General features: G+C 39.4%; 1 protein-coding gene across 2 annotated transcripts in view; it reads right to left on the bottom strand.

Moving 5' to 3' along the window:
* Window positions 1–23,457, bottom strand: part of fat4 (FAT atypical cadherin 4) — a 465,822-nt gene that overhangs the window by 73,104 nt on the left and 369,261 nt on the right. For both annotated transcript variants that reach the window (XM_069925240.1, XM_069925241.1), the window contains exons 9-11: window positions 20,451–20,701; window positions 11,438–15,796; window positions 5,987–6,091 (exon numbers count right to left, since the gene is read on the bottom strand). In XM_069925240.1, the coding sequence (XP_069781341.1) occupies window positions 5,987–6,091; window positions 11,438–15,796; window positions 20,451–20,701 (4,715 nt within the window). The remainder of the gene's footprint in view (window positions 1–5,986; window positions 6,092–11,437; window positions 15,797–20,450; window positions 20,702–23,457) is intronic.

Raw genomic sequence — 23,457 nt, 5'->3', positions numbered from 1 at the left:
CACTCATCCCTTCCAAATTAATTGACCCCTTGGTGCCTTCTTGTGGCCAGATGAAGAGCTGTACTTGGGCCAATGCCTCCTCCTTCACCACCATTTGAGCCCCCGAGTGGTCCTTTCAAGTGAAGCAGCTCTTCACTGTGTATTTGTGGAGATAACCTATTTATCCGGTGCGCCCGTTGTGATCTCTACATCAGACAGACTGGGCGCAGACTGGGAGATCACTTTGCTCGGCACCTTTGCTCAGTTTACATCAGTGACACGGATCTCCCAGTAGCCAACCATTTCAATTCTGCACCCTACTCCCATGTTGACATGCCTGACAATGGCCTCAAGTACTATTGCACCAAGACCACCCGTAAATTGGAGGAATAACACTTGATTTTACGTCTGGGCACTCATCAACTGGATGGCATTAACAATGACTTCTCTGGTTTCAATGTGGTTTGAATCACCTTAAATTTATGCTGGTGGCTTGCCTCACTGGCACTGATTTCAAACCTCAACACTTTATTTTAATGCATGATGACAATAGTTTCTGTACAAACAGAATAATTAAGACCACTTTTCCAGATGTTGCAGAGACTAAGAAAATTTGCAAGTGCTTCCAATTGTAATTTACATTGGAGAGTGAACAGCCACAGTATTGAACTGAATTGACTTATGATTGCAGGGATTATGACTGCCTAATAGACAACAAATTCTATGATGTCTGGATGGCAAAATTTTGAAAGATAAACAAATTGGTGTATATCAGCATTCAAGATCCTATATTTGTTTCACAAAAGTGCTGGAGAAACTCAGCATATCATGCAAAGTACATAAAAGGCAAAGGGAGCTTTTAGGGACCTGCTGAGTTTCTCTAGCATTTTTGTGTAATAACTACAATCACAGCATCTGCAGACTCTTTCCTTAGTTTTGTATTTGTCTCATGTCATTCATAGTAGTTATCCGTGTGCCAGTTTGACTCAATTATTTATGGTCTGGATCTACTTCGAGTCTTTCAAGCTGCCGAGTAAAATGGAGCCCAGTTAACGCCCCACTCACGCAGCAGGTTGAAAGGGTCCGACCCACTCAGGGCCGTCACAATTCAACTGGGTCCCTGCCCTACCTCAGAGGTAGTCAGGGAACCCAGTAATACTCATCTAGGTCACATCCTCCTGCAGCTTGAAACCTAAAATGGCCAACCCGGTTGTTCCGGTGACATCAGCGCTTACACGTTGGCATCACAGAGAAACCCCTGGTGAAGTGCCTGCCACGATTGAGAGGGGAAAGCGGTTGTTGCAGCGGGGCCAGGGTTGGTGGAAGGTCATGGCCGCAGGGCAGGGGGTGCCACGATCAAAGGAAGAGGGGTCACTACCACAGGTAAGGGGAGAGGAGTCGCTACTGTGGGGAAAGGGAGAGAAGCCACTACCGTGGGGAAGGGGCGAGGAGTCGCTACTGCGAGGAAGGGGCGAGGAGTCAGTTGCTGCGGGGAAGGGGAGAGGAATCAGCTGCTGCGGGGAAGGGGAGAGGAATCACTACCGTGGGGAAGGGGTCGGCTGCCGCAGGATGGGGTGAGTGTGATTGATGGTGTGAGGGCGACTGACAGATGGTGGGGGGGACAGAGGAGACTAGTTTGCGTGACACGTCACTTACCGCGTCATCTTGGGGGTGGGATCCCCTTAAATTGCCGGGTTGGCGATTTACTGGGGCTATCCCCCTTCAGCTTAAAAGGTGCTGGAGGCACCTTTGCCCCAGTAATCACAACTGTGTCCTGGGTGCTGCATCTTAAAAGCACCTTGTAACTCATGGCTTCAAGCTTCTGCTCCTCTCTTCAGGGAATCAATGTTTGTGTTCATTGACTGATCCAAGTTTGACAACTAACTGGATGTTAAATTGAAATCAATGAATGTAAAATGAAATGTCAAATTTAAAATTAACTTTTTATTGATGCGTGATTTTGTGACACCAAGAAGTCTCCCACTTTTAGTATGCAAATATCTTTTCTCTTGCACAATAGTGGTGGCAAATTGTCAACAAAGGAGTAGTGAAAGAGGCAATGGTTCAAAGAGTGTTAGAATTAATATAAATACTATTGACTTTCACAAGATAGGCCAAAGTCAGCATGGTTTCCTTGAGGGACAAACCTGTAAAAATTATTTGAAGAAATGACAAGCAGGCTTGATTGGGAATATGCAATGGATGCTTGTGTTTGGATTTTCAGAAGGCTTTGAACAAGGTGCTGCACATGAGACTATTTAACAAGATAAGAGCCCATGCTATATAATAGTAAACATACTAGTGTGGATAGAACTTTGATTGATTGGCAGTTGCTTGTGATTTTCCACAGGAGTCAGTGTTGGCACCACTTCTTTTTACTTTGTACATCAATGATTTAGATTATGGAATGAATGGCTTTGTGGCCAATTTTACAGTTAATACGAAGGTAGGTGGAGGAGCAGTTTCTTTCTTTGGCTTGGCTTCGCGGACGAAGATTTATGGAGGGGGTAAAAAGTCCACGTCAGCTGCAGGCTCGTTTGTGGCTGACCAGTCCGATGCGGGACAGGCAGACACGATTGCAGCGGTTGCAAGGGAAAATTGGTTGGTTGGGGTTGGGTGTTGGGTTTTTCCTCCTTTGCCTTTTGTCAGTGAGGTGGGCTCTGCGGTCTTCTTCAAAGGAGGTTGCTGCCCGCCAAACTGTGAGGCGCCAAGATGCACGGTTTGAGGCGTTATCAGCCCACTGGCGGTGGTCAATGTGGCAGGCACCAAGAGATTTCTTTAGGCAGTCCTTGTACCTTTTCTTTGGTGCACCTCTGTCACGGTGGCCAGTGGAGAGCTCGCCATATAATACGAACTTGGGAAGGCGATGGTCCTCCATTCTGGAGACGTGACCCATCCAGCGCAGCTGGATCTTCAGCAGCGTGGACTCGATGCTGTCGACCTCTGCCATCTCGAGTACCTCGACGTTAGGGGTGTGAGCGCTCCAATGGATGTTGAGGATGGAGCGGAGACAACGCTGGTGGAAGCGTTCTAGGAGCCGTAGGTGGTGCCGGTAGAGGACCCATGATTCGGAGCCGAACAGGAGTGTGGGTATGACAACGGCTCTGTATACGCTTATCTTTGTGAGGTTTTTCAGTTGGTTGTTTTTCCAGACTCTTTTGTGTAGTCTTCCAAAGGCGCTATTTGCCTTGGCGAGTCTGTTGTCTATCTCATTGTCGATCCTTGCATCTGATGAAATGGTGCAGCCGAGATAGGTAAACTGGTTGACCGTTTTGAGTTTTGTGTGCCCGATGGAGATGTGGGGGGGCTGGTAGTCATGGTGGGGAGCTGGCTGATGGAGGACCTCAGTTTTCTTCAGGCTGACTTCCAGGCCAAACATTTTGGCAGTTTCCGCAAAGCAGGACGTCAAGCGCTGAAGAGCTGGCTCTGAATGGGCAACTAAAGCGGCATCATCTGCAAAGAGTAGTTCACGGACAAGTTTCTCTTGTGTCTTGGTGTGAGCTTGCAGGCGCCTCAGATTGAAGAGACTGCCATCCGTGCGGTACCGGATGTAAACAGCGTCTTCATTGTTGGGGTCTTTCATGGCTTGGTTCAGCATCATGCTGAGGAAATGGGAAGGTTACAAAAGGACTTAGACAGATTATGAGCATGGGCAAAGAAGTGGCAAATGAAATACAATGTTGGACAATGTATAGTCATGTATTTTGTTTGGAAGAAGAAATAAACAAGCAGACAATTTTTTAAAATGGGGAGAAAATGGAAAATTTCCAGATGCAAAGGGACCTGGGAGTCCTCATGCAGATTACCCTGAACGTAAACTTGCAGGCTGAGTCAATAGTAAAGGCAGCAAATACAATGCCGGCCTTCATTTCAAAAGGAATAGAATACAAGAGCAGGGGTGCAATGTTCAGGGTTTATAAGGCACCACTAAGACCTCTCTTGGAGTTATGCGAACAGTTTTGGGATCTTCATCGGGTGGCACGGTTAAGTAGTGGCTAGTGCAATGCTGCTGCAGCACCAGTAATTGTGACCAGGGTTTGAATCCTGCATTGTCTGTAAGGAGTTTATATGTTCACCCCATGTCTGCATGGATTTTCCCTGGGAGCTCCGGTTTCCTCTCACCATTCAAAAATGTACTGGGGGTTGTCGAGTCAATTGAGTGCAATTGGGTGGCATGACTCGTAGGCTGAAAGGGCCTGTTACCATGCTGCATGTCTAAATATAATTAAAAAAAAAAATATGTGCTGACACTAGAGAGAGTTCAGAGGAAGTTCACAAGGATAATATGGGAATTAAAGGGATATCATTGGCCTGTACTCATTGAAATTTAGCAGCATGAGGGGGATTCTCATTGAAACATCGAAGGTTAAAGGCATGGACAGAGTAGATATAAAAAGGTTGTTTCTCATGGTGGGATTGTCAAGGACAAGGGGGCAGAACTTCAGGATTGCAGGTCACCCACTTAAACAGAGATATGGTGGAATTTCTTCAGCCAGAGGGTGGTGAATCTGTGAAATTTGTTGCCACGGGAAGTTGTGGAGGCTAAGTCATTGGGTGTATTTAAGGGAGAGATTGATAGGTTCTTGATTAGTCAGGGCAGCAAAGGTTATATGGAGAAAGCCGGGCAATGGGGAGTGGGAAAATGGATCAACTCATGATTGAATGGTGGGGCAGGCTCGACAGGCTGAATAGACTATTTCTGCTGCTTGTCTAACAATCTAGATACAGCTGCAAATGAATGAAAATGAAAAATATAAAAAAGTAGTTAGGCATGAATTGTATTGATTAATCTGAAAGTAGCCATGTTCAACATGAATTTAACAACTGCACTATCACAGTTTTACAGGAACAAACAAAGAAAAAATGAAAGGGGAAAAAAAAAGGATAATTTCACGACCCATCCTTATCAACCGAGTCTCCAGCACTGTGACTTGGTGTTGGGAGTTAAGGAGAAAAATAGTAATCAGAACAAGATGCTAACTTGGAAGAGGCATAAAGCGTTAGAAGAAAATTTGCAGGCTAGATAAAGGGAGGCAAAGAGGAATTGATGAAGAAAGGCAAATGCAAACCTCAACTAGTATTAACAGGAGGAGGGGAGAAGGCTACTTCTGTGAGGGAGGAGAAAAGCAATAACATGAAAGAAGAAAATGAGAAAAAAATAAAAGTGAGTATGAGGGAGGAGGCACCTGCATTTCTGACAATTATAGAAAGAAATTTAAAACAGTTTCAATATGACACAGGAAAGGCACATTGATTATGTCGTCTATGCTCTCTCTGGTTGCACTTCAGATATGATCCAAATTTGGGTGAACGTTATTAAAAATGTAAGTATAAAAATCATCAGGGGTATCAAGAATAGGGCTGATGAATCTAAAAGTAATCATGTTAAACTTGGTTTTAAAAATGTCATTATCCTCATGTACAGAAAGAAACATAGAAGAAAAGAAAATTATTCCACTCATCAAGCCATTTCACAATGTCAGAACAAGTGGAAGTCCTTTGAAGCCACTTAAATCATTTTGAAAAGTATTATTATTGAAAGATCTTGTAAATCATCCTATCAGAAGTTCAAATGATATAGTGCATGCTACAAACTGACCATTATAGAAATGTTATGTATTATGCACCATCAATAACCACAGTGACGGCAAGTTATATGACTTTTAAAACAATAGAAGTTCAGGTGCATACTCTGAAATATGTAGAAGTCAGCCTGATTTGCTAGTTGGAATGAACCAAATATCAAAGAAACTTAAATCCAATTCTATCAATGCAGAACTATTATTATGAAGTATCTTTCTCAAGTTCCAAAAATTAATAATTTACAATTTTTACCAAAGAAAAATATAAATTTAGCAACATCATTTCAAGTATAACCAAAGGAAAACAATTATGGCCCGATTCACGTTAAATAAGCGTGCAGACTTTAAGAAATCTATAAACATATTTATACTATTCATTTGTGCATATACTTAAGCAGATGCTTCCTCATATTGTCATTCCTTACCAAATGGACAATGGCAGTAATAACCATTAGCTTGGTTCTGGCAGGTTGCTCCATTGAAACAGGGACTGCATTCACAGTAGTTAATAGTAGAAGCACATGTTCTGCCTGTAACAAATGAAATAAAACATGAGTGCAATGTACATCAAAGTTTATTCCATTGAAAAGTTCACTTATGCAGTATGCGTATACCATTTTTAAAAAAAGTGAAGGTATCCAAATGTGTTTTAAACTTTCCTTATTTAATTCTTTGTTTGCCATTTTGGGTCAATGTGCAGTTGCAAAATGAGTCCCACCCTGTCTCTCACATGTGTGCCTTTAATAGAGTTCTCACAAAATGATAATTGTTCAATTATTTCGTTGTGTCCATTGGTGGGACAATATTTTACATTTTAATAGCCCTAATACAGACAAACAAGTGCAATTATTCAAAAATAAATAATCTACTAATACTCTTTCAAAAAATGTGTATGGGTGCTTATGATGTTAACTGGTGTAAGGCTTCAGCGGGTGAATGTAACATCCTAACAAGTGTAGGTTAAAATTAAAAGTCAACCATGAAAATATGCAGACACCATGGTTGAAGTAAATGTAATCTGGGTGTGGAATGTATTGTCATGTTCACTATTCTCCCAAACAACCAACAGCATAGGTGAAGGGTGAAATAATCAATTTACCTCATTGACTTTGAATCCTGGCACTTTTAGAGAAGCAGGTGCATAAATTTTGAGAGGAAACAACAACCTGGCAAACATTATGCTTATGAAAGAACTCTTTATGCTTGATTCTAATTAAAAGCATGTCATCCATTTTTGTCATGGTCCTATTGAAAGACTTTATTCCATATTTAAAACTTAAAACCATTTTTTGACCAACAAGAATGCTTTCACATGGAGCAAGGTTATATAAGTAAGCATAAAAATACTTGATCAGAATTATGTTAAGATCAATATGACTTCTGAGAATCATGGTTTTCCAAGGCATTGATATTAGAGCTGCAGTCCAATCTAAGAGAGGTAAGTTGTCAGGGTGGTTTTAAATCATTCTGGGAATTTGTGCTCCCTCATTTAAGACTCAGTCTAGGTAATGCAGCAAAAATGCATTTTATTTGTGGACAGCCATCTCCAAAATATTCTGAATGATCTCATGTTTATTCCAGAAATCTTGTTCCTTAATGTAATGATTTATCTATCCAGCTAGACCTGGAATAAGAATAAAAGCATTTGTTTTTAAATTTGATAGAGATTGGCCCAGGTCACCATGAGACAACTTGTGAATTAAAGGCAACCACTGCCTTCCCTTGTTAATGGACACAAATGATGGGAGTTGTGATGGTATAGATATTCCAGAAGGATTTTGTTGCAAAATAGTATTTTTGTTAATATTTCTATTCAATATTGCTTCTTGCCTGGGAATCTCTTCTTTATGACAGTCCATCCTCTAATTTTGTGAATCTCAACCTATTTAACCTCAGAAACATAATAAAATCAGTCTAGATCAGGATGGTCATTGTGAATATGTTGGTGGTAGGGGGAAAGACGAGGTTCAATCATGAGGTAGATTGGTAACAATAAAAAGACTGGTGAGTAAACATTATGGGAAACTTGGTCATTGTTACTTGGGGATGGGGGAAGGTGGGACCCATGAAGAACACTAGAATGAAATGGCAGTCAATTTCTGGAACCCAGATTTTCAACCTTTCAGACAATTCCAATGCAGGAAATACTTTTTTTGCAGAACCACTTATCTTGAACCTGCACTAAGATGTCCAAGGGGTAATTAGGAACAGAGCTGCTTGTCTTGAAGGTCAAGCATCGAAGGTTCAATGCATTTAATAAGATAACACAGATTTTAATCAGACTCTTCAAATCTGCCTTTCCTCTGTATTTCGAGCAATTCTTAGTTTTATTTTCCTTGGTTTAATTTCCACCTATAAATTTAGGTAAAGATTATATTACAACAAATTTATGATTGGAATGATTGAAGTGCATGGAGATTATAGTATAAAAGGCTGTTCTGGGCAAACCATGTGTTGTTTATATAATCTATCCCAATGTATTTATGATTTTTTTCCTCAAAAAATAAATGGAATATAATAAGAATGTAAAATCATCAAAGTTTATCCCCATGTCAAGCATATGTAATAAAATGCCAATATTTTAAGAAAGGAATAATGATGTCAACATATGGGATAATTAGCTACAATGATAGTTTAAATGATTAAAGTGTTAATAAAAAGTTCCTACCAAACAGAACATAGGTAACCTAAACTGGTACAGAATTTACTGTAGATAAAGAACAAGGCCTTCCTGTTGCCTATTTAATTTCCATGAGACTATCCTGCAATTTGATTAATTTAAGTGGATGCCGAAAATGGTGTAGTGCTTTCTACATGACCAGTGTGGACAGCACAACCAGCTGGGTGCCTTCTTAACCATTTAGTACAATGTTTGAACCAGAAGGATTCAGATGAATTTGGACATAGAAAATGAAATAAAAGAATGGAAATGAAAACCAGTTTAAAAGCAGTGGGACAGTTAGGTGAGTCGATAAGAAGGTATATTGGACACTTTCATTTAGTGATTGAGGTAATAACATGACTGTTATTCCAAAAATTTACAGAAGACAAATAAGTTCACAAAGTAATTCAATCGATCCTTACTGGAAGGTTGTGACTGCAGTGGAGGGATTCCAGATAAAGTTTATTAGGATGTTGCAGGGCTCTATAATTTTAGATGTGTGGCAAAATATTAATAGACATGAACATGGATCAGAGGAAATGAAGAGGAAAATTAATTGGCTTGTACTGTACCAAAATGATAAGGAGTTGTGACATCGTGGATGAAAACTGCTCAGCTGTTCCAATTAACCATCTGAGACTCTCATATTTCAGAAACATTTATTTATTTGTACATATGAATACTGCTTATGTATTGTTTGTCTGTATGACTGGTTGTGAGTCTGTGTGTTTTGTACTGAGGACTGAGAATGCAGTTTCATTGGGTTGTACTTGTGTAATAAGAAGACAATAAACTTGACTTGAGAATACTTATTTGCCATGACATAGAGGCCATCAACAGGGGGTATAGATACAAAGCAATTAGAAGAGAATGTTTATCAATCACAGGGCCATGGACATTTGGAACACATTCTCCTTGGAAACATTTCAAAGACAGAAACATTCATCTCACTTAACAACTAGTTCATGAGCAATTGAAGTGTGGTAATCTACAAGGCTGTGGAGTAAGAGGTGTGAAGTGAGATTAAAGCAGATGGTTATTTTTTTTACAAATATTAACATATTGAATTGATTAGCCCATTTTGTATTGAAAACTTTTATGATAATTACATTAAATATCAAACAATAATTAAAATCTGATCAAATGAAAATCCAGACAATGATAGATTATTTGGTGGTAATTAAGAGATATGCTGTTAAAAAGGATGATATAAGTTAACCTTTACTGTCTGTGTTACTTTTAATTTATAATTATCAAGCACATACAGATAACTCATGAAACTCAATTGTGACTCAGAAGCCAGACAATGATTTTCATAAAGATGGCAGCAATGTCTGGCAGCTTGGACAAGATGTTCTGGAGTTTTATGTTTAATCACATGTTGCTTTGTGATTTGCACTGAAAGTAATTGTGGATATTCTGCTTGTTCTGCAACTTCTTTAGTATTGCTTAGATAAATATGTAATTGATTTTTTTATTTGAATATAAATAATGTAAAGAATGCACAGTCCTTTAATGTAATAAAGCATATTGAAAAGGAAAGGAGTAGTTCAAGGAAAGGACAGGCAGAAAAAAAATCCGCCTATCATATTTTTTAAATGTCTATTTACTTTTGAAGCAATTGTACCTTCTTTTGAACAGAGGACAAAATGTCCTAAATCATCATTAACAAACTCGACTCCTGCGACTAAGTGTTTAAAGCTTAAAATGACATGGGACTGAACTAACTTCTTTTGATTATTCTTGGTCCAAGAATGCAGAACAGATTAACTAAAATGAGGCACAATACAGCTGGCAAAATATAATCCATCATAATAAAAGGTACATTTGTTGGTCAAAGGATTAAAGACTTTTGGTTTCCATTCATGCTGAGGGCAAGACTGTGCTCCAAGCATTTAGCCAGGAAGGGAAACCTTTCAGAGTTAGCTTTCCAAACTCCCTTCTTGCTAATAATGCCATTCCCAAGGATTATATTTTTCCAGCAATGGCACTGAAATCACCCAGTTCAGTTTGCCTTCCTCTTGGACATAGGCCAGGCTTTTTTCAATTTTGGATTAACAGTATTCCATGAGTGCATCCATAACTTACAAGGTTAAGACTTCAGCTCTGATTAATACCATACGCTGATTTCTCCATTAGTATGAATCAAGGGATTGCTTAAGAAGAAGATTGCTGATGGATTTTATGCATTGACATCTTAAACTTAAATATGTAAAAATTCCATTATTGTTATATAAATGAGTGATTAATTCAAAAACATTGCATAGACATGGACCGGTTTTATTGGAGGTCAGTTGGAAGATTGTGATATATAAATCATGTCAATGTTGATTGTTTGATTTGTGTTATTTGCGGTGCCATTTAATAATTTTTAAACATGTCAGCCATGACCAGGAAAACTGAGAAATTACATTGATTCTGATGGTACAAATACTACAGATCATTACATCCAAACGTGGTCATGTGTTTTCTTGCAGCAAAACATACCAGTCCTGTATGTCATGATCTTGGTGATATCTGCAAATATCTCTGTGATATTTGTCAAGTACTGTAATAATTTAATGTCATGATGGAAATAAAGAATGGCTTACAATACAATTTAAGTTTCGGTATTTTTAAGGCGGTCATAAAAAACTACCATATTCTATATGTATTCTATTCATAGAAAGAAAAAAAAAGCCACCTTAAATGGCATTGTTTTCCTTCTTTCCTGCTCAATGGGAAGTGCAATATATTTACAACATCAATTGTCATCTCATTCTTTCAGTAATTATGTGCATCTAATCATTCATTTGCACTATTTGGGTATCTATGAGGCTTTCCCAACAAATCGATTTGAATTATATCTTGGTATGTAAGCACCTTAAAAGATTTTACTTCATTCTTTGTTCTGCATTTATGTTTACCCTTTTTTAGGCCTCCTGAACTATTGCCAACCTTTGGGAGGGCAAACGGACTAGAGACTAGCCTTTGCTGTTCTGTGGTTGTTAAGACCACCCGCAGGGTAGCTTATATCTGCACTCGCTCTGATTTTCCTTAATTACCTAGGAGCAACATTCTCTTGATGGCTTGCCAGAGATGATAAATTAGCCATGTTAATGTCTGATTCCATGCGCTTTGTTAGCAATCTATCATCAGACATTGGTGTCCAAACATCATTTCCAGTATTTTAGATCTGAATAAAGTATAAAAATAACATTTCCATGGTGTATACCTGTGTATCCATCTTTACAAGCACAGCTGAAACCTCCTGGAAAATTATGGCAACTTCCACCATTCTTGCAGGGATTTGATTGACATTCGTTGATGTCTCGCTCACAAGCAGTGCCCATAAACCCTGCAGGGCAGGTGCATGAAAATCTACCAATTAAATTGTGGCAGATTCCACCATTGTGGCAAGGGGATGGAAGGCACTCATCTATATCAGTCTCACAGACCTCTCCAAAGTATCCAGGCAGGCATTGACAGATAAATGGTTGTAGAACTACATTAGCCACAATAACGACTGGGGTACTTTCCTTACTTTGCATCACTGGACTAACAGCAAGCCTTTTCAGGCAGGTTCCACCATTCTGACATGGATCATTTGTGCAAGGGTCATGGTCCACTGAGTCTATTCGAACTCCACTCTGCCTGTACAGGATTTCTTTGATGCTCTCAAAAAAAGTGGCTACCCCACTGGGGCTTATGTATTGATTGCCAAATCGTTTCACAGCTACCATTACATATGTTTTGTCATCCTGCTCATAAATGCCATAGATTTGCATTGTGGTCCCCATCCCCGTTAGTTGAGAGTTAGCAATGCGGAGGAAGTGCAGGTAGTGATTGGTAAGAAAATCTTTTACAGTTGCAATATTCAGGCGAAGAAGGACACTGTGGTCTATCGTCAAGTTGGTGAATGCCATGAAAAAAACATGGACATTGTTGTTGACAGCGCCATGCAAACCGTCATGGCTACGGACAATTAAATCAAAGGTTCCGTCTGTTGACCTTGGCTGACAATTCAGATTGCACGTGCCTGCTGGTATGTTGAAGAGAGTTGTTGCACCAGTAGTCAGGGTACAGCGGAAGTTATCCAATATATCTGGATCCTGGGGTTTAACACTGGCCAAAATCCCTCCAGGGAATACATTCCCAAAATAGTGGACAAACACCTCCAATGTTCTGGGCTCAGATGGATTGTCATTTTGATCATGCACTTTGACATGCACAGTTCCTGTGGAAGACATCTGTGGAATACCAGAGTCACGGGTGACAACTGACAAGAAAAAATCACTGATCTGTTCTCTATCAATTTCTCTGGTTGTGGAAAGGATCCCTTCAGAGCTAAGGCTGAAGTAACTTGTAGCAGAGCTTGTGCTGAGCAATTGGTAGGTGAAAGGACCTTGGTTTGGTGGAAGGTCTGGATCTGTGGCATTAAGTCTTATGACTACTGCTCCTGCACGCTGGTTTTCCACAACTTCTCCAGATGTGGATATTAAGGTTGGCCCATTGTCATTTATATCCTCCACATCGATGACCAAGGAGGTGGTACCTGTGGCGGAGGGTACTCCTGAGTCAACAGCCAAAACAGAGAGGTTGTACACAGGAACTGACTCACGATCTAGCTCTGATGCCACTGAAACCTGGCCAGTCTGCGAGTTAATGGAAAAGGCGTTTTTTTCATTTCCAGATCCAATGTGATAAGTGAACCTGCTCCAACTGGGAACAGAGTCAGAATCAAATGCACTTACAAAAATAACATGAGCTCCAGGTGTAGCCTGCTCACTAATCCGTACAGAGTATTCTTCAGATGTGAAAACAGGAGGATCATTGGCATCCAGCACAGTGATATTCACAAAAACTTCATCAATATCAAAACCACGGATGCTTCCTGCATTTTTAGCCAGAACCTTCAAAGATATTTTTTCATCCTTTTCTCGATCCAGTTGACCTGATACATAAATTTGGCCAGTCTTTTCATCAATCTGAAATCCCTTCTTCCTGCTTTTGCCAAAAAGTAGATATTTGACCTCTCCATCATCTCCAAGATCACGATCACTTGCAAATACTTCCCCAACAGCAGTGCCTTCCACAGCAGCCTCTGAAATCTCAAAAGTATACTGCCTGGAGACAAAGCGTGGCACATACTCGTTCACACCACTAAGTTGCAAATAAACATTGGCAAAACTGAAGCGATCCTCATCTGGAATATTGAAGGCTTTCACATATAAATGATAACTCTGTTTAGCTTCAAAGTCTAAAAATCCTTGGGTCTTGATGATTCCAGTATTTGGATCAATGGCAAAATGATCACTGTCAGTTGTTTCAATTGCATAAGCTATCACAGCATTACCTCCAGAATCTGCATCTGTGGCATTTAACTTAACCACTATTGTACCACTTGGAGCGTTCTCTGATATAATTGGAAAATACTCATTGGGATTGAACAGTGGCACATTATCATTTGAATCAGTGACTTGGATAGTAACACTGAGGAAACCAGTTCTTTTCACCCAACCGCCATCTTCAGCACTAATTGTCAGTTCATGGATTTGTTGGGTCTCATAATCTAATTGTCTAGCGAGTGATAAAGCACCAGTTGAATTAACAATGGAGAACAATTGTGCCTCATTCCCTTTGGAAATATTGTATCTGATTAACCCATTCATATCCGCATCTTTATCTCTTGCTGAAACTGTTTGAATGACTGTCCCCAAAATAAGGCTCTCAGGAACGGTAATACTGATGTGAGTTTGAGAGAACTGAGGAGTGTGGTTATTCTCCTCGGTTACTAAAATGCGGACTGTAGCTGTAGTGGATAGTGGTGGATTACCTTTATCCATTGCTGTAATTATAATTATGAACACTTTGTGTACATAGGCTTTCAGAGAAGATGTAACAAGGACCCAGCCATTATTCTTGTCCAGTGCAAATTGGTTTGAGCCATTTCCACCAGAAATGTGATACTCTATTTCTGAATTCAAGAGGTAATCTTTGTCATCTATTGCAGAGACTTTAATTAGCCTTGTACCTATCTTGACATTTTTAGTAACAGGAGTAAAGTATTTTTCTGATTCAAACTGTGGGGCGTTATCATTACTGTCCACAATGTTGATGATGACTGTCGTTTCACTCATCAAGGGTACCTGACCTCGGTCAGAGGCCATCACAATGAAACTGTGTCTATTAATATTGAGATTGTTGGAACTGGTAGAGTTGTGATATTTTACATATTGCTTGGTGCAGATCTCTCCTGTGGTTGAATTTATTCGGAAGAATTCCGACTGTGACTTAATGAAGTAGAAAACTTGACCATTGAGGCCACTGTCAGGATCAGTAGCTACTACCTGAGTAACTCTGGAGCCAATCTCTGTGAGCTCTGGGAAATCGAGGTAGTATGATGGATAAGCAAATCGTGGGGCATTATCATTTATATCTGTCACAAAAACAGTAACATCTGTATTTACAGTCCAGCCAGAATCATGAGCATAAACTCTGACAGTATAATGATCTGTATCTTCCCGATTCAAAGGCCTGCTGACTGTGATGTCTCCAGTCTTGGGATTTATGGAGAAGGGAAGGTTCACGTCTGTTATTGAATATCGACTAACAGTATTTATTCCAGTATCTTCATCTGAAGTGGTAACACGTGCGACTGTATAACCAATTACTGCATTTTCAGGCACTTGAGAACTGAATATCTGTGAGAATCTTGGGGCATTGTCATTTTCATCCAAGACATCAATAATGACATGACACAAAGAACTCCTTGAAGATGCTCCTTTGTCAGTTGCTTGTATTGTTAAGGAGTACTGAGCAATTCTTTCTCTGTCCAGTTGCTCTGTATTCCTGATCTCTCCTGTTTGTCTGTTGATGATGAAATTATTGCCTATGTTACCATCTAGTATGGTATATTCTATTTGACCATTGAGTCCACTGTCTATATCTTCAGCTATAATTGTGATTATTTTTTGTGAGAAAGTATTCTCCATTATATTAGCTGTGAAGGGATTCTGCTTAAAAATTGGTGTATTGTCATTGATATCTTTTACAGTAATATCCAGTTTTTTATATGAAGAAAAGGGGGGAAACCCCATATCTCTGGCTTCAATCCATAGAACATAGTTTTGAACAGCTTCAAAGTCTAAAGGCTTCATAAGAACAAGATTTCCCGTCAGTTGATCAATGTGGAAGACTGCACCGAAGTTACCACTAGCTATATAGTAGGATAATGGTCCTCTTATATCTCGTCTTGTGGAAGAGGCTGATACTGTTGTAACATAGGTATCTACCTTCTGGTCTTCAGGAAACACAAAAAAATGTTGCCCTGCTTTGAATTGTGGAAAATCAGCTTCATTTCCAAATCTGATAGTTACAGTGGTAGAATCTGACATGGGATGTGTACCACTGTCTTTAACATTAACAGTAACAGTGATGTCAGTGCCTCCTATTAACCTCTGAGCAGCCATTATAGCACCACGATGTGGATCAATCCGGAATTTTTCCACATTTCTTCCTGTTAAGGAATACCAAAGTTCTGCATTGGAGCCTGCATCGGCATCAGAAACAGTAACAGCAAACACAAATGACCCTGCATAAGGAAAGAAGGGAAATATAACAGTTAATATTTATGAGCATATCATTCAAAGTGATGTCATTAAATATTACAATGCTGTAAGGATTGTGTTAGATGATCATTACATTTCAATAGTCACTCTCCTTCCAGTAGCATGCCACATTAATTACCATTAATCTTATGAGATTATTCAGTTCATGAAGTTCAATTATATTAATTTTATAGCACACCAGAGATAAATGTCCTAGCTCAATAAAATGATTTGGTAAAAGTTTTAATTCTTGCATGTTGTGGATTTTTTTAAAAACTGCTGACCAGGGGATAAATACAATGGACATTCATAGTTCTGGGATTCCAGAAATAAATTTCAAACCATCATGGAAATACACACTGAATGAATGTTGAAATAAAAGGTAAATCAGCTCTTGAAAAAGAAATACAGGTTGACAGCTTCAGAATGTAAAGAATAAATTCTTGTTTTTTTTTAATTCCTGAATGCTACAATTAATAGTGAGATCAGCAATAATACAATCTAAATAACATCTCTTTTCTGTAAAATGCCAACATGCTCCCAATTAATACGATTGTACTTGAAATCAAATGTTGAATGAAGCTTGTTGAACTCTCAAATGAGTACAGGCAGTCCCCAGGTTGAAAATGTCCAATTTACAAACAACTCATAGATACAAACTGACAAGCTGACCGGAAGGAAAATGTTGTCTACTTCCAGATCGAGCAGAGCTTGCTTTACATTGGCTCACTTCCCCGGTAATGTGAGAAGTCCAGCAAATTAACTGAAGCATGTGAACAACAGTACAAAGTAGAAGAGCAAGAATATACAGTATGACAATGTGTCGTTTAACAGCAGTAGATTAATGAGCACAGAGCAAGGGCAGGATTCAATCACTACTATGAGGTTCATTCAGGCAGCCCAGGCAAAACATTGGGTGGGCGAGGGGACAAGCAGCCTGGTAGAGGGGAGGGAGAGGAGGGAGGGGTAGGGAAGGGAGGTAGGGAGGGGGAGAAGAAGCAACAGCAGCAGCAGCAATGCCTCCGGAAAGGTCATGGCTGGGCATGGTGCCACCGCTTGCCTTGCAAAACGGCAGCCTGGCCTTAAAGTGTGATTGCAGGCGACGGGACGAGCAGCTCACGGAGGGGAGGGCGGAAGGCAGGGAAGAAGAGGGAGAAGAAGCAGCAGCATCGTGCACCATTGTGACGCCTCCAGAACCCTCGTGGCTCAGTGTGTGGATGACCCTTGGCTCCGCAAAATGGCAGCTGGTCTTAAGGAGCTATCATTCCACCGAGGAAGGAGGGAGGGGGGAGCGGGGAAGGACGGTGGAGCGAGTAGAGAGTAAAGAAGCTGGGCGTGGATCAGAAGGAGCGAAGATGCAGGAGGGCTGTTGGGTACCTGTACTGTAGCCATCTCTCCATCATCTTCTCCTGTAAGTGTTATGTAGTTACTTTTATTATTGCATACAGTACTGTATTATTATGTTTAAGATGTTTTAGTGCATTGGGTAGTGTTTTATAAGGACCGTATGTACCTGTTCTAACTTACAAACAAATTTGAATTAAAGACAGACCTCGGTAATAGAACTGATTTTTAACCCGGGGCCTGCCTGAACTAAAAACACAGAAAGGCTGGATGAACTCAGCAGGCCTCGCAGTGTTCAAGAGAGGGAAAGATATATTACTGATGTTTTTTACACTGAGTCTTTCCTCAAGATAAAGGATCTCATCTCAAATGATTGCATCTAGATTGTCAGAAGAACTGCAAATAATAAATCCTGTAACTTGATTTTTAAGGGAGAGTTTTGGTGATTTATTCAAAATATTTTACTCCACAGCAACTGCTCTTGAGCCCAAGAAAATGTTATTTGTGTGAAGAGTAATAAAGTGGAGAGTTAACACAATGATGCCTATGCAAAGGAACATTTGTATAACATTAAGGCTTGCCAGTGTATTGGAATTAAATATACTGAACAAAGTGTCTGCAGTGAAAATCAAGCATCTGTTCCATTGCAACCGATCCTCATTCCAGAACCAAATGAAATCTGGCAACCCATAATTATAAAACATGTTTAGAAAAATATTTTGTGCGAAATATTTTGTGATTTAGATGGCATCAATGTTGAAAATAAGACTGAAGTGATCTATAAATGTCACATGAATCTTGACTTCCTTCTCTAATTCTCTTACAACACACCGAGACTACTCAAAGAACCACAGTAATATTTTTTCTGGTTCTGAGAGGTAAGCAATGCACATTATGCAATTCGATAATTAGAAGTTGTTAATGCAAAATAATTTGAAAGTTTTTGATATTGTTAACTAAGAAAAATAGTAATTTTGTACCATCCAAGGCTATAAATTGCTTAATAGATTAAATTCCTTCTCTTCATTCATTTAGGTGGCTTGCTGTTTGGCATGAGCGATCATGTCTCTCCATCCCTCATGATCTCTGACCCTCCAAATTGTAATTGTTGCAACCTCTGTTCTCCTTCGGTGAAGGCTACATCTTTGAGCTGAGACTACAGTCAATGTTGAGTTCATGCTTATACAAGAAAAAAATATTGAAATGGTTTCCTGTTGCCTTCTTCAGTTGCTGTGTCCATACAGATAACCCTGGCCATTGATCAGCAGATTCATCTGCCCAGCGTTTTTAGTTTTACAACTATAAATTCCAATTTGTACCATCTGCAAACCATGGCTTCAAGTGACCCTGATTGGGAGGCTAAACAGGTTCTACACTTTGACCTGTAGGTATTGCTGTAAGAAGGCAGTATAAAAGTAATGGTTAAAATAACACAAATGTCAAGATTTGATTAGTTCTTATTGTATAATGATATCCAAATAAAAATATACTAAAAAGAACAATATCAACGAGTTACCTTAAAATACACAATTTATAATTTATTTGCCCAATTTAGGTGATTTAGATGGCATCAATGTTGAAAATAAGACTGAAGTGATCTATAAATGTCACATGAATCCTGACTTCCTTCTCTAATTCTCTTACAACACACCTCCCACTTCTTCAGCATTACCCCACAAGTTACACATTGGAGTTGAGAGCCAGTTAGTTAGAGAACAATTCTGGTTACCCTTTGGTTTGGCATTGTGACCTAAATATGGCGGGACAGTGGACTGGCACAGAATAAAAGCATTGACTAGTTCCTGTTCATAATCATGTTGCTGTTTGAGTAATTTTGCCAAATCTCTGCCTCAACTCCGACATTACATCAGCAACCACAGTTTGAAATAAAATATGTGGTGTAGTACATTATGATATCTTACAATCTTGAAAAATAACATGTTAATCTACATCCTCTTGCTTCTCCACAGATGCTCCCTGGCCTGCTACTTTTTTCTACTGCTTTATATTATTATTTCAGGATTCACAGTTCTTGCTTTGTATTTTAATTTTATGCTTTGAAAAAAGTATTATCAAATAGAATAATATTGAGAAAAGATTCCTTACAATATCACATGCTCCAATACATATTTCTTCTCTGTCACCACCATGCGCCGCACAGAAGTGGAACAATGGAATCTTGATGAGGAATTGTCCTTTAGTTTGTGATTATAGTTCACTTTTGATGTCAGAGAAAACTTCAATCTCACATTATATGATTGTGGTTTATGTGTGTAAATTTTTAATTTAGACCTACAGCACGGTAACAGATTCTTCCAGCCCACAAGCTCATGGCACCCAAATATACCCAATTAACCTACAACTCCTCTGCACGTTTTTTGAAGGGTGGGAGGAAACAAGAGTGCTCGGAGGAAACAACGCAGAAACGAGGAGAAGGTACAAATTTCTTACAGACAGTGCTGGTTTTGAACCCATATTGCCGGCGCAGTAATAGCACAGCACTAATCGCTAAGCTAACCATTCTGCTTCAACACTAACTGTGCTGCCCCAGTTAGGGAACAAGAATTACAAGGACACTTTAAATTAAATAGGTTTATTAGTATTTTGTGCACATTTTAAATTGAATAAGTTTTTAGTGTTTGTGCATTCACCAGATGTTATCGTGCATCTTGGCGCCTCACAGTTTGGCGGGCAGCAACCTCCTTTGAAGAAGACCGCAGAGCCCACCTCACTGACAAAAGGCAAAGGAGGGAAAACCCAACACCCAACCCCAACCCACCAATTTTCCCCTGCAACCGCTGCAACCGTGTCTGCCTGTCCTGCATCGGACTTGTCAGCCACAAACGCGCCTGCAGCTGACGTGGACATTTACCCCCTCCATAAATCTTCGTCCGCGAAGCCAAGCCAAAGAAGAAGATTCCTTCATTTATTATATGAAAATAAATTCACTGGAAAAAATGCCTTTGCTGATGAACACAAGAATATTAATGATAAGCAATTAGTTCAATCAGTATGAATTGGACTGCATAACATTATTATTGATCTGGGAACTAATTTTACCTCACAATTCTTCTTGCTGAGACCAAATGGCTTCCTGGTTTGCAATTACAAAAAGATCTTTGACATTTAGACAGAAGGGGACAGCCTTGAGTTCTACTTGTTGAACTACATAGCTATGCATAAATGTATTTCTCTGAGACAGTGAGTCATTCATAACACTGTATAAGTAAAACTCCAGTCTACAGACATTAGCTTACAAATAATGGAGACTGTGGTTTTGATTAAGATGCTTACCTTTATTTGTGGGTGCAGGAATGTGGGTAACATACGGGAAATGATGAAACCTGGGAGGATTGTCATTGATGTCAGAAACCGTAAGAAGAACAGTGGCTGAACTGGATTTAGCTTGAAGTATTCCTCCATCAGTAGCCACCACTACAAGATTGTATGTCTCTTTGCTCTCTCTGTTCAGAAGAGAACTTGTGATGATTTGTCCAGTTGATGGATTAATAGAAAACTTTGAGTTATCTCCAACCAGGCTGTAGCTGTTGGGGGAAAGACAATGAAATAAATTTAGCCAGTAACATCGAGCAGCTTAAATAAAGAAACCAACGACAAGGAGAAAAAAAATAGCTTTGCAGAGAGTTTTTAAAAGCTTTCTCCATTGATTTCAATATCATTTTTAGTTTGTATAGGTTTATTTTTCACGTTATACCAGTTACCATAAGAAGGGTTCTTCTGTGAGCAGTCTGACGGGTTACATTCATAATCCATGTAAAGAACACAATTTACAGAGTCTAATGAAAAGATAAATTAGAAATATAGCAACGGCAGCATTACAGCGTAGTTGTGGAACACTCGAGCATTCTCCCAAATGGATCTGGGCAGCAGGAGATGTAGATGGAGTCCATAGAGGAGAGGGAAGTTTGCATTATATTTTGAGCAGTATTCACTACTTTCTGTGCTCCTTCTAATCTGGAACAGAACAGCTCCCTTATTTTGCAGTGATGTATCCTGCAAGGATGATTTTAATGCTGCATCTGCAGTTTGTTGAGGGACAAGCGGAACAAGCTGAACTTCCTTCATTTTCTAAGAAAGTTAAGCTTTTCGTTTGCTTTCTAAACTGTCATGTCAACATGCTTGTCCCACGTCAGGTCATTGGAGATGTCTATTCCTGAGAACTTGAAGTTATCTATTCTTTCCACTCCATTGCTGCTGTTGTGCACAGGGGCATGGTCTTGTCTCCCTTTTTGTCTCCTTTCACTTACTGGCCTCGAGAGAGAGAGGTTGCGCCTTGTTTTTCAATCTCTTTCCTATGTTCTGGCATGGATCTATTTGGACAGTAAGCAAATTGAACTGGGTCAAGGCTGGTTGGGTGATAAAGTTAATGTGGGCCACGACCAACTTCTCAAAGATCTTCATGATAGTGGATGTCAGGACCACCAGTTAATAGTTAGCATCTGAAGAAATTTTGACTCCTAAAGTTTATATGTGGGGTGGCATGGTTAGCGTAGCAGTTAGCGCAGCTCTGTTGCAGTACCAGTGATTGAGACTGGGGTTCGAATCCCACACTGAGTGTAAGGAGTTTGCACATTCTCTCCGTGTCAGCATGGGCTATCCCTGGGGGGGGGGACTGGTTTCCTCCCACCTTTCAAAACGTACTGGGGATTGTAGGTTAATTGGGTGTAATTGGGCATCATGAGCTTGTGGGCTGAAAGGGCCTGTTACTGTGCTGTATGTCTAAATTAAATTAAAATAAAAAAAAATACGCCCGTTCTTTTTTTAAAACTGCTAATGACAAATGATGATGTTTCCGTGAGTTTTTTTTTTTTCTCTTCTTTTGAATATTTAAGCAAAATATTGTTGAACACGTGTTAGTATTTCTTTAAGTCAACAAGTCCTTCATCAGTATTCAGACAGTGGGCAAGACCATTCCACTGCTATTGGCCCAGCATTCACCAAATATAATCTTCCAGTAGGAGAAAATGGATCAGAAATTAGGAAATTAGATTTCTAATTTTTGTTAATATCACCAAACTATTCACTACTCGGGATCTGCTAATACAGCTCAGATCAGAAATAACTTGCGGGGAATCTCTCAGCATTGCTTGGCTCTTGAGTTCATTTCCTCATTGATTCATGTGGAGGGAACTACTCCAGGAATGTTGGATCTACACTGTTCCTCAGAACTCATACCAATTGCAATGAACATCGACCACTGCTAAGTGTTGAGCAGAGATGAATTTACTTTGGCTAAACTTAAAGGGTTAGAGCTGGTGACTACTTTCACGTTTTTAGGAGATAAGGCGGTTTGTATGCACGTCATTGAAGGATTAGTTTAATCTGCACAAACTCCAGCCACTATCCACCATTCCACACAGAGGTTAATAATGTATGTCTCCAGATGTTAAATAACATAAAGCACTGATTCCAAAGCCATGACTCAGAGCCAAGAGTGCTTTTAATCGACCATAAAAACTCTGCACATCCTTTCCTAAGAAAGCAGACTGGTTTGAGGACTGATTTAAAGCAAATAAGCATTTGAAAACAGTATGGCGAGCATTAGGCTCTCCAGCATCAAAGTTAAATACACGCAATCAATTATACGTGCTTTGATTTAGGAAGCAAGGTGTGCATTTTAGGCAATTCTAAGTTAAAAATACAATCAATGTTCAATAAAATATTTTATTGAAATCAGTGCTGGGATTTTGGAAAGCAGCCTCTCACTGACTCTCCGCCAGAATAATATTGGAAAGTAGAATGTCAATTCCTCATGAGTTTCAAAATCCCTGCCATAACATTCAGTTAAATGTCATCTCTCCTCTTATTATGGATCTGTCTTTAATCGTGAGTAAACCCGATAGCTTAGACATAAGTAAATTTAAGTCCTTCAAATACTGTTTCAATTTTTCATCATAAAATATTTTTCCTTGTATTTGATTCTTCCTGCATTTTGCTCAAAATGCACATTCAATAGTTCAACATTATTCTCCATTATTTTCAGTTCATTAAGACAAAAATATGAATTTGCACAAATACAATTATTATTTACAAACTCGAGGCATATCAAAGGTAAGTTGTAGCCAATTTAGCCATTATGATAAGGTATGTAACATGCCAAGTAATTGGTGTACAGTAAGATCCCATAAGTGGTCAAGACACCTTTATTGATGGTTCATAACATGCTCGCATGGTAAAGACAAGAAAGCATTTCTCCAGGAAAGCATATTTACATAAATATAAGTGAGAACAGAAATTAAACACATTGAAATATTAAGACGTATAAAGTAAAAACTATCCA

The sequence above is a fragment of the Narcine bancroftii genome, chromosome 3 (genome assembly GCF_036971445.1).
Source record: "Narcine bancroftii isolate sNarBan1 chromosome 3, sNarBan1.hap1, whole genome shotgun sequence".
NCBI lineage: Eukaryota > Metazoa > Chordata > Chondrichthyes > Torpediniformes > Narcinidae > Narcine > Narcine bancroftii.
This window is presented reverse-complemented; position numbering and strand designations above follow the sequence as displayed.